This window comes from Haliaeetus leucocephalus, unplaced genomic scaffold, assembly GCF_000737465.1.
Source record: "Haliaeetus leucocephalus isolate CR32 unplaced genomic scaffold, Haliaeetus_leucocephalus-4.0 Scaffold450, whole genome shotgun sequence".
Classification (NCBI taxonomy): domain Eukaryota; kingdom Metazoa; phylum Chordata; class Aves; order Accipitriformes; family Accipitridae; genus Haliaeetus; species Haliaeetus leucocephalus.
In genome coordinates, this window is record NW_010972886.1 from 784,538 (window position 1) to 797,628 (window position 13,091).

At 38.3% G+C, this 13,091-nt stretch overlaps 1 protein-coding gene across 1 annotated transcript in view; it reads right to left on the minus strand.

Annotated features, from left to right (window-relative positions):
- The window catches only part of GPR126 (G protein-coupled receptor 126), a 113,548-nt gene that overhangs the window by 99,957 nt on the left and 500 nt on the right, over window positions 1-13,091 (minus strand). Inside the window, exon 2 of the mRNA XM_010574611.1 lies at window positions 7,398-7,498. Coding sequence (XP_010572913.1) covers window positions 7,398-7,498 — 101 coding nt within the window. The remainder of the gene's footprint in view (window positions 1-7,397; window positions 7,499-13,091) is intronic.

Here is a 13,091-nt window from a genome sequence, read left to right on the forward strand (position 1 = left end):
AAAAGATGTTCAGAAATTACTGAAGGGAAAATTCACAGAATGGGAACTGGTGAGCATGTTTGGGTGCTGAAATCTTGAGGACAATTAGCAAAATTGTTTCCAACTAAGAAACTGAAAACAGTCAAAATACTGCTCAAGCTGCTGCTATCCCACACAACAGGGTAAAAATGACAACATGAAAGATGAGAAAAAAGGAGCACAAGTTCATAGTGGTACCAAAAAATTATGACTGGAGTTGGGTCTAGAGTAGAAAGTGGCTTGATTCTTCAAGAGAAGGCAAATAAAATTAATTAGTGTGAATGATACCTGGAGGCCAGACTACATAAGCAGAACTCTAACTATGAATTATGCACTTAATTCTCCTGTAGTGCAGCAAGAGTTAGAGCTTAGTCTGTCATTTACAGGAACTGAGCAGACCAGTGAGCATGGAATTCAGACAAAACAAGAGGTATTTCTGGAAGCCCTGCCTTCCATTGATATGAGTGCCTATATAATCACATTTAGGGCAGGAAAAGTAGTTTTGGTTCACTGTATCACAGTAAGGGATGTACTTCTCTGATGTAAATTATCATTATTACACTAATATTTTAGTTAACTCTGTAGAAAATGTTTACAGTCTATACTTGAAATACTTTCTTTTCCTCTCTCATGGGAGAGAGATTTTTCTCTTCCATGATGAGAGGAAGAAATTCTGAAACAGTACAGGTGAATTATTTAATCAGAGGTATTTCTATACACAATCTTAACAAGGAATGTAATTTTCCGGGTGGGTGGTCTTATTTCTTAGTACCTTACTAAACTGTAGCTTAAATTCCTTCACTTCTTTTTTTTCAAATTCTTGTAAAATGAAAGTCATGTATGTTTTTCTTCATTTTAGAATTGTCTATACATAATACATGAGGTACATATATCTGTCTCAGACATCTCTGTAGTTTTAATAAAAATGCAAATTTTAACATTTTAATTATCAGACAGTGATAACTGAGGCCTTGATCTAGTGAACATTACATGTTACACCTTATGCAAATCACTTAAGCAATCCATTAAGTAAGCAAATCCAATATTCTAGCAAAACAATCATGGACATAACAATATGAATCCAAAATCTGCAAGATCAGCCCTTCTTATTAATTGACAAGTGCTGACTTTACAGTGGTAATCACTCACTTCTAAAAGGTCCACAGGTATATGAAATCAACCATTTTAATTACTCAGTATTAATTGTAATACATATTAAAACACGTCACGTAATTGCTAGACTTGTATGTAAGGAACTTTTATCTGGTAAACTGTTCTCTTCCTAGTTAAGACCTTCACTTCATGATGCAACATTTCTCATATTAATAGTCCACAAGAGAAGAAAAGTGACATTCACAAAGACTTAAAAGTCTTTTAATGAGACAGAAACTCATTTTGTTCTAAAATATTCACTCAATTTATTGAGAGCGACTGACAAACACCATAAAGAATGAATTTCTTTTCATAATAACCTCTACCAGAGGCAGCCTTTTGTAAAGCACAGTCCAGTTGGCCAAAGTCATTTGGGAGCCATTGTTGCATATACCACTGTGCTAGATACTTGTATTGTCTGTTTTCATAGACAACATTGACAAAGTGACAAATTGTCATTTGGCTATGTTTTTAATTTTTAACAGTAAAGAGAAAAAATGAGGCAAAAGTTAATTATAAATGGATTCTAAAATCTACAGTTCATAAAGAAAGGACCTTCAGTGAAAGGTATATTCTTTCTTTAAAGGTATATTCTTAGAAAAAGGTACATTATTTAGTCTATCTTCTAATAAAGGAGTGCAGAGACCCTGTAAGATGAGGTCCTAGTGAGATCTGAATTCCTGTGATGTTTCATGATATTCCATTTGGGTTTGGCTACAGGTGCATATCAGAGGAAGGGGAAAAAAAAATTGCTGTGCTTTTAAGGCAATATTGTTATGGTTAATGCAATGAGGTCCAAACACCTTAGGGAAAAGAATTATCTGCACCATCAAAAAACTATAGCTAAAAGTAAACAGAGGTAATAAGAGGCAACTTCCTGTGAAATTCATTCCAACAGTGATTTACTTTTACATTAACAAACTGTCAACTAAGGGAAAGACAAGAAAGCCAACTGGTAACTTTTTCTCTGCAAGATTTATATGAACAGAAATTCTAAACACGTGCCTCAAGGCAGCAGAAATTTAGATATTAAACAGAACATACAGGATTGCTTTTGATCTGTTTTGCTTAAGCTACATTAAAATATAAAAGATGACTGACAGAGAAAGGGGAAAGAATAAAAATACTTTGGAGCTATTCATTAAATATCCAGCTTCCTTCTGACTAATCTCTCAGTTATACGTGATGTACGTATGCCTATGTAAGGAAAGAGACTGCCAGACTGAATACTTTTTTCAAACTTTTTAGGTTTTCTGAGTTTTTCCATAACATTCAGAAATGTGAATTTCCATGTCTGAGTCAGAGACAGCACTCTCAGTCACATTTACCCTTCTCAGCACTATATGCACGCCTGTTCCCACCCTGGGTATGCCATGGGAGAAGTTTCACAAAGCACCAGTAATAATGTTATAAAATCATCCCCCGTCTCCTCGCCATACGCAAGGATTGTGCTGACTGATGGGTTAACGTCTTGGCACTTTGGTTCGTGCTGTGCACATGGTAAGAGAGAGGAAGATAAGGGAATGTGCTGACAACCATTTAATCATTTTCATGGCGATAGGATCTTTGGCCCTTGTCTAGGGTAGGCAATTTCAGATCTGTGGTGAAAAAACACACTTCCTGACCTGGGCCGTTCAAGATAAAACCCAATCCATTTCCACAGACAGCAATGTGACTAACCCTTGCTGCTAGCGTGGGTGGCGTTAGCAATACTTCCCACCATACTCCCTTCCCATCTCTTATTAGGCTCCTGAGCCCACAGGGTCACTCTGAAACTCTCCCATAAACAAGGGAGGACTTTAATCCCTCCTTTATCTACTCAGGCCCAATTAAGAAGCATGACTGACAGAGATGATCCTATATTGCAGACCACTATCAGCCATGTGGGTGAAGGACCTGCTTTCAGATTTATTCTTGTTTCTCACCTCTCTTGATGAATTAAAAACGGCACAAACTTTTGCTTTGAATCACCATTAAAAAAAAAGAAATTAAAATTTCAGGGACTGTAATAGAATTGAAACTTACTCTTCAGTGAGCTCAGTGGGGATTGATTAAAGCCCTTTGAGGACATGGAAACTTGACTACAAACACCAATGCACTTTACTGATGGATGAACAAAAGGACAATTGCTCACTCTGGCATTAGCTACAGTCATAGTAATTCTGTAACAACAGCAGTATGGCACATAATGCAGCAATAGTGTAATAAGAATTGTAGATGCGCTCATGGCTTTATTAAAATAAATATTTTCCACATCCTGAATAAAATTAAATATGGTTGCATGGTAGTCAAAATTTAAAACAGCTATTGACTCTTATGTAATTATGTATCTGTTGATGACAGAAAAAGGTAAAAACTCTTACGAGGATGTTGCAATCTCCTCAAAATGTGCAAGTGTTCAAAACCCTGGTAGTACAGTACTGACAAGACACTTGAAAACTGGTTTGAAAAGTAAACATGCAAACTGGAATCTGCTTTTAAGGTCACCAAAAAATCTCCAGTTCTGCTCTTGGGTTACCATAGATAGCACAGTCAAAACCAAGAGACAGTACTATATTGAAACATTAGACATTTTGCTATGAGACCAGAAAGGCCAAAAAGTAAGGGGAGACTAAACTGAACACTTCTTGTGAGGTTACACACACCTGAAGCAACTGATTTTTACTTTCCATGCTGAACTGCTGCTTCCTTATGTCAGATAAAAATGAGGCCATTGCAACAGGATAAACGTCAACGCAATTTTGTAGACACAGCAAAAGCACTGTCATTCTGAGAAGTGCAATGTCCAGTAGATCTCCTAATTTCCCAGATTCTGAGCCAAAATAGATTCTATAGGGTGAATATTAAGGAAGCACTAGAGAAATTAGGGAATTCTGGAAATCATCTAATATATTTCTCAGAGCCAAGGAAAGCGGACTATATATTTAAGCCATTTCTGGCAGATATTACTATATATTCCCAAGGATCGAGATTCTCTAGTCTTCCTTGGCAATCTATTCCACTGCTATCTATACCTTTTGATGAGATGTCCTCCCCTCATTTATCTTGCTGTAATTTAAGCCAATTCTTTCTGCCCTTTCAACTGCCCAGAAAGATCAGTCTATCCCTTCCCACTGCAGCTATCTCTTTAAATAGTCTCAGTTCTTATGCAATCCCCCTTCTGCCTACTCTAGACCAAAAAATCTTAATTCCTTCTGTCTGCCCTCATTAGTTATGTTTTCCAGAACTCTGTTTACTTTTTGTTCTCTTTTGGGCTCTCTGAAACCAACAAAATGTACATACAAACAAAAAGTTAGGGATGTCTGAATCTCAGATAAAAGCAGATTTAACTAATTCTGTTTAAAACAGCACCATTTTAGTACCTCAGCTTCTATAAAGTCCTTTCACTGGAAGATAGGCAAGCTGTTTACAAGGGAGGCAAGACATACACTCATCATTATAAGCAGGGAAACTAAGGCACAGCTAAATGACTCACTCAAGGCCATCAGGGATGTCTACCCCAGACAGGAATGGAAATCTGTCAAGCTGTTTACTGAGCTGCTCAGTAACTTCACCCCATGTTACAACACATGACCTGAAGCCAGTATGCCAAAACAGTTACAGCTGCTGAGATTTTAACTAAAGTACACGTTATATTCTTATAATTAATTTCTATTTTTATAATTTCTTTCTGTCTTTCTGTTTTTAAGTGTCAGAGTCTATCCATTGATTCCTCTGAGGTATCAGACCTATATTTTGGGATTAGACCTACCATTGCTGCACCTTGCTGCTTGTCAGTACCTTACTGATCAATTTGTGGCTAAACATTCTTTTCACAGACCATACCACTCCTGTTCTAAATTTTCTACTGTGTAATCCTTCTCCCAAGTTTTGTTTCTGAAAACAGGCCAAGTCCTGTAGTTTTTCTCAAGTTAAACTATAAAATTATTACTTTTGCATTTTTTTCCATGTCACAGCATGACTGATATTTTTACCCTTATGAATAGCCCTTTAAATAATACATAAAATCTGTACCTGAAGATCTTAATCCCTTGCTTGTATGTAACCTCCTCTAGGCAAAGCTTAATAAGCCCCAATAGCTTTCTAACCTTACAGCTCACTAGTGAAGCTGGATGAATGTCAGGTTTTATGATATTTCTACTGCAACTTCAGTAAAGCTTAAGCTGCTGGAGAGATTATGGATACTATATGAATCCACAGCCAAAGTGACCAATACCTTTTAAGAAGACAATATAAAAAATGCAGGAGCAGCAGTGTTTCCCACCTTGTCTGCCTTGCTCTATTAAAAAGAACAGGTGAAAAGACTCCATTTTGCAGCATAACCTATGCTTTTATATCAACATAAAAAGAATGATGAATCCCGAGGGTCTACAGGCAACTACTGCCAAATGACAGGTGGCTGTAAAGCTAAATGTCTCATTTTCATTTCAGTCGAATATTAACAGCAGACTATCTATGATCTCTTTCACTGTTGAACAGCAAACATTTGTCTATTGAGCCTGGGTGTTTCCAGTGTACCTTATTTATCTACTCGTCGTTCAGGCAGATAGGGAAATGTCTTTTGTTTATTGAAAGTTTTGAAGATTTCAAATCTCTTCCAGTCAAAGCAAGAAAGAAAAAGCCCCCAGAGGCACACACTTGAAACGTAAAAGACTCAGGTTCAGGTCTCTGCTCTGATTTCCATCAGAGACCTGGTTCTGAGTATCCTATATGCCAAATCAGTGCCTGAGAAAAGAGCACAGACAGTAACTATAATAGAGGATACGGAATTATCTAGAACACTTTCACTGCTTTTACCAATCCAATGGCACCAACCACTTGATTGCTGAAGTAGTTAACCAGGGGCATATATGATTTTGTAGAAGCTTGGCATAGGGCTTTTGACCCATCTACTTGTTCAGTGCCAGCACAGGCAGCAACGGTATGCTGGGATTAGCTGAATGCGCAGGTGAGCTTGTAGTTGGCTTTCTCTGTCCTCACGGCATACTGGCTAGGACCTTCTGGCTCATGGGACTTACTCTTGCTGTGTCACCTGTACTTTCAATAACTAAACTTTTATCAAGAGGAATTAGCAAAGACTAATGGTCTTAATGTTCTAGTCACCAGATAACAGCCCAGAGCAGCTGTAAATTAGAGCTGCATGGCCCAGGATCACATATGGCCCAGGAACACAGGGAGAAAAAGGCCATCAGCCAATAGAGCCATGGGTGAGAGTTGGTTCCTAAGGACATTTCTGGCTACACAATTTAATGGAAATGGAAAACACCTATTAAAGTGACATGAAGCTGGAAGGTGCTACTGCACAGCTACTGCATTGTTTTTTCTCTAAATAAAAAATACAGGTTTAAAAAAAACAACCTGCACTTTTTAGTTAGAGAAAAAAAAATAATCAAAGAAACTAGAAACTCTTTCTATATATAAACCATCCTTTTTCCAATGGCAAGTCTGTAACAGCAAAACTACCCATCTGATATGGAATTAGCTGAGCACTACAAGCTGCTCCAAAATTTTCATATGCTCCAGAATAAACTCCAGAGTTTTTTTTCCAGTAAAGCATCTGGAGCTCCTAAAATATTTTGCACTCTAGTGGTTAGGAAAAGACATTTAGTAAATGAAATCTCTCATTCATATGTTTAAAGAAAACAGAATGTGTTACATTACTCCGTAGTCAAGTATCACTACAGACCAAGATGATGTTAAGTTTAAACTGATTGTTCTTTACAGTGTATGATTATCCTATGTACATATAGCTTGCTGAGGAATGTTTCTATTATTTGAATCATAAAAGTGTTTAAAAATAATAAGCACACTACAGTTATTTTACAGATTTGAACTAGAGTGAAGGGAATACATAATCTACAGGCACAAACAGTGTTGTGGAAAACGGGAGAACTACGTGATTAGTCGCAGTATTCCAACAACCAGAAGAAATTCAAGAGAGAGGTAAATACTAACAAGGTAAAAGCAAAGGAAGGGAAAAATGACAGAATTCAAAGAACAAAGAAAAAAATAACAGCAAAAGGATAAAAAAAACAACAAAAAGAAAATTCAGCAGTAGCAGAAAATATGACCCAACCTAGCAAATCAGAACTAATAATTACAACGCATCGCTTTCACCAAAATGTTATACTGTATATAATTCAGTCATATGTAAGCATAATCCTTAGTCACCAAACCTTTGGCTCCTAGGCCTTTTATTTAAGCAAGAAGATAATTTGCTGACTTACCTGCTTGCTGCATGTATATAATATATGTGGTAAACAAGCAGAGGCAGTGCTGCAGCTTCCATTTCCAGTGATAGCACCACATTTCACTTACATGAGACATCCTGTGGAAAAAAAAGGAGCAGGAATTCAGGGAGCTTTACAAGCAGCCAAGAAAATGAGAAAATACTGTTCTTAGTCAAACTAGTAACTAGCAGTAAATAAAGTAGCACTTGAAATTTATGGATGGCCCTAGTGTTCCTTAAACAGAGACAGAAGTCTCTATGCTTACTAAAAATGGTCAGAAATGATGTTGTCTTGTTCTTAACAGACAACAAAGTGGAAGACTTGTCAGCGCTGGGCTTCTAAGCAGATAGGTGTGAGTGGTATTTCAGTGAAAGAAACAAGCAGCCCATATGGTGACAGTCTGAAAGAGTTAAGGTGTATGTTTTTTTTGGAGACTGCAAAGTTTTACTTTACCTATTTACATAATTTACAAATACATTTATGCTGTTTAAATGTATATATAAATACATATTTGTTACTAACTATATAAAGAAGGTAGGTGAGAATTTGCCTCAGCCCTTAACCAGCCTTTCCATATTTTTCAGTGCTAATATTTTGATAGCTACAGCATTTTCTGCTGGCAACTTTAATGAAAATCCTGAAACTTTCCTTGCCAAAACCTAGGGGCTCATCTGTGCTTCCAGTGAAGTCAGGGACATTTTTATTATTTAATAAAACAAATGCAATTACATAAAAATCTTTATCAGTTATAGCTTGAAGTTAAAGTTTCCTTTGCCTTGAAGTGTACAGGACATGTAATGGCTAAACCAGTATGTTTCCTCCATGGTGGGCAGAAGAGGAAGCAAGAAAGGCTCTTAATAAATTTGGTCAGACATTAAACCATGTATCCAAAATGAATGGTGCTCCATTACATTCCTGTCTCATTTTATTCAACAAGTTAGCAACAAGCAAAAGCAAGCAACAAGTAATGAAACACATGTATTCTTTTGACCAACTCCTTCCCCTCCTATTTGGTGATGATCACTGGCTTTTGTTCATTAAGATATTATCTACTTATACTGGGAGAAAATCTCTAACAGAATCCCCAAAATATTTCAAAAGTCTATTCCCAGAAACAGTATGTGAAGAACCACCACAAATGAATAGTCATGAAGAAACGACGATGAACACAAATGTCTTCCAGGTTAGTGCATATTAAATACAGGAAAAAGAAAGATAATTGGAATAGCCACCAGTATGATTTATCAGGATGAAAACGTGAAAGAGGTAAGTGAAAGAAAGTACAGAGTTCATACTCAGTGGCAAGAAAAATTAATTTTCTTAAACTTGGGAAAATAGTCTTCCTTCTGCTCCACAGACATTGTTGTGAAACTGCCAGTGAAACCTGAGGGCAAATGTAAATTTTTTCCCAGTATCAGCTTCCATTTCTTCCCAAAGTGGAGTTCTGTAATCTAGACAAGCCAAACTTAATGCAGCAAGATAAACCATTGTAAAGGAACAACTAATGTTTCAGTTTTAAAAGTAGCAGTTCATCAAACCACTCCTGTGGGCTAGATGCCAATGGGCCCAGGTAAATGGCACTTCAACAGACTGCTGCAATCAGTCAGGTTTCCCTTCAGTGCAGTGTTACATAGCACAAGTGTATGATTACAAAAGAAGTCCAGTTCTTTATGTGTAGTTCTATCAAATTAGGAATTTGAAGCTGATTTATTTTTCTGAGATATTGTAAAGTCAAACTTAACAAGTGTTGAAGACAAGCACAGAAAACATGGGGCTCTGAAATACAAGAATCTCTTTGATGAAGCCAGACACACAAAATAACCAGATTATCAAACAATAGAATTATTGTCCTTCAACTTAATGACCCCAAAATCCCTATTAAAATCTCAGACAACAGAATGCTGAGGTTTGTGAACAGTTAGTGTTCAATGTATATAACTCATAAATCCACAGTACCTTTAATATTAATTTAGAAAATTGGCTTTGAACAGAAGTCATTTTAAGACATGAAAAGAGTTATATGTACATGCAAACACATACAGCATGCATATATACTCACAGAGTGGTGAAATGGAAATGTTAAGGATAACAATATGACATACCAGAGATACAGAAGAATATTGCTGTTTCTACAGAAGAAATTGTTTGCAGCTACTGGTGAGCTACGTGCCAGCCTGCTGCATAACCTACCAATGCAAACCTGTAGAAGTGGTTGCATTACTGGTTTTTGGTTTGTTTTGAGCAAGCACAGTTAAAGTTATCAGACTAGGAAACAGTCGCAAAAAATTATTTATTAATTCAGAAGAAATCCGGGCTGGTTTTCATCGTATTGATACATTTTCTGTGTTACAGCAATCATCACTTTTGATGTCTCTGTGAACTCAGCTGAAGTTTTTGCTCATTGAATAGCTGGTGAATCCAAGACACAACTTTTGAGATACTCAAGGAAAATAACATGACAAGTTTCTGCTGCCTAGGTCTGGAGTGAATCTACCCAGTCACATTGCCTTTAGTGCCCTTCTTAAAGAATCTGAGATTCTGCATTAGTCTGAGAGAGCTATTTAATTTGGCCAATTTCTATTTGTTGATGTTTACTTGCATTGCGGTAACACTTACAAGCCAGTACTCCTTTACAGTCTGTTTCCTCATCCTCACTCTTGTAAAAAGCACAAGTCAAGAAAGATTTCAAGAACGTGGATAATCAACAAGAGAGCAGAGCATAAATACATGCAAAGAACAAGGCAGAAAGGAGTAACTAAAAAAAGCTAGATAATTATACAATGGCTATAAAAAAAATTACAATTCTCCACCAAAATAAATACATAAAAAATAGCAAACCTGTCTCCTCCACTTACATTCTCTACTGCTGAAGGACAAAACAATTTTCTTTACACCACATCATGTCAGTTGACAAGAAAGGTTCATCAAACTCAAGAATGCCCACAGAAGCAGCACACTACCAAAACACTCCACTAATGCATGCACCATGAGTCAGATCTGTTTCTTTTGAAGATCTATGTTACAAAGAATAAGCTCTAGCTGAGTGCTATAAATGAATGAGGAAACCTGTTATTTACATGTTCTTGAGATCTTGCATAGACAAAAAGCCAAAATCCAGAAACCTGACTGCTCACAGCCCTACACTGTGATGTGTGTAACACTCCTGTTCACGTAAGAAGTTTTCAGGGATGGAAGTCAGCTAACACATTGCCAACAAAAAGGCTTCTTTTATAAGAAAATCCATCCCTGGTATTTATATAATGTGACATCCCAGCTGGCAGACAATTACAAAAAGGAGCCAGAGAAACTGATAAGTACTTCCCAGGCATTAAAAAAAACCAACACCACTTAGTCACAGATATTATTCACCTGTTAATACCCACTATGTTTATATTTATTTTAGGGTTCATTTTCTTGATTATTAGTGTTAATTAACATCTAGAAATTAATCCAAACAGCATATGAATAATTAAACAGAAAAATTAGCAAACAGTTCTGGGCTCTTTTATAGCTTATTAAGGGATGATATGGTCCCCTGCCACAACAGCACTGACTTGATGGCCTGAGAGACCCCTTTGGTCTTGTGTTCCTATTTTAAATAGTATTAAAAGGATGTGTTCTGTCATTTAACGCTCATCAGTAGCACAGAGAATGGACATCAGTACAGCAATGTACTAAAACACACCAAGAGTTTAAATAAGCAAAGCAGTCCCTAACAAAGATCTCAGAACATATACAGATTATTTCAGTCTTCAACCCCGAGTACATTAAAATTGCCGAACCCTGTTCATAGTGGGTTTTCTTCTCTATTTTGTTTCAATTTATATGAAAAGCCCTGTTCTGTCCCCAGCTGGTAACATGCTAGCAGCTCTGAACAAACTATTATAGACTGTCAAACACAGAACCAAACCAATATTCTACCCAATATATTTGGGGACTATTAGGACACCTATGGTAGGAGTACATCCATTACAGTTGGATATAGTCTCACAACAGCAATCCCTCTTAGAAAAATTACAAAGTGATCTTCTATGGAGTCTGATAGAAGCACTACTAATTTTTCTATGGACTTGTATTATTCCATTGTAGACACTGTGTGACATGACCAGCTATGCACTCTAGCTACCAATTCAATACAGTCCAGTCCACAGCTACTTTCATTTCCTATAACATAGGGAGACAATGAGCTTATTCACCATTCATTCCAGAAGAGCAAAGTAGACATGTAATTTATCTAAACCATAAATGGATAGTAACTTGACATAGTTCAAGATTGAATTAGTGGGATTCTTGCTACATCTAACTACTAAACCTTTTCCTTCATATGCCAGCAACCAGCTAACACAACATCATCACCTTTAGGGAGTATACAGCTCTGCAAGAAAATATACACAAGATGTGAATAATCCTGGAGCATTTCATTTGTATACTGTACGGCCCCAAAACATGCAATACATATTCAAATACACCATCTTCCTTGTTCAAAGCTTCAGCAAAGTTCCCTGGAGTAGGATGTGAATTCTGCCTCAGGCAGACTGACATGACTTTCTTTGGTCTTTGACATGTCTAAAGCTATTAAGGAAAAATGTTGCTGACACTTTAAAATTAAAAGAAAGATAACATCAGTTTCACATTTTTTTTCCTCATATAGGTTGTAAACAAAAAGATTTTGAGCTTAATCACTCTTAAGTGGAACTGCAACAAGTGAAAGGTGATTACAACTCACAGTTTAGTTCCTCCAGGTTAAGAGAGGTCGATTTTAACTTTGAAACCCTTGCTTTAAACTATAGTACCCGAATGTCTTGAAAGATTAATTACACAATGCCACTTAAAACTTTCATTTTGTTAAGCATTACTTGTTCCTACTTCTTCTTACAGGCAACCTTGAAAGCACCCTCACACTCATCGAAAGAGATGAAAAAAAATGAGACACTGCCTTTTAATTTAAACAGTGCCAGCTGCATCGGATCTGTCTGAAGTCCCTCGGCTTTCCTTTCCAAATGAACTTTTCCCAGTTGCAGGCAACTAATCTGCTGGCTGTTTGCAACTTCACAGCACTGCAACGCGAGGTCTTTAGGAGCTCCTTCTGATTTCTGCCCCAACTCCACTGCGCACTGTTAGAAAACCTCTACCCTTTTCCCCTTGCACTGATTCCCTTCGGTCCAGCCACAGGTCCCCTCTCTCTCACCTGGCTGTGGAAGCACCACCGAAACTCCTAATCCCAAATTTTAGCACCTTGCCTTACCTTCGGTAAGAGCCTGTCGGCAAAGGTAAAACATACCGGGGAAGGCGCCCGGAGGCCACGGCAGTGGCACGCCCAGGGCAGGGCGGCGTGCGGACGGACGGACGGACGGGAGGGAAGAGAAGGAGGGAAGAGAAGGAGGGCCACCGACCCGCCCGCCCCTCGCCCCCCGACGGCGGCGGAGCCCGCGCTGCCTCCTCTCCGCTGTGCGCTGCAGGGAGGAGCGGTGGGGCTGGGAAGGTTTTATGGAGCCCGCCCGGCCCCCCCTCTCCTTTTTTTCCCTACTTGTGCTGGCACCGCACCTGGAGGGCTGGCGACGGTGCCTGTGGCGGACGGGGCTCCTCGACGGGAGCGACCGCGGCCCCGGCGCCGAGCTGAGAGGCCGGGCCGGGCGGGGGCCGGGGCACCGGCGTTCGGAGCGGCGGGGGGGCGGCGGGGCGGGGGGGGGG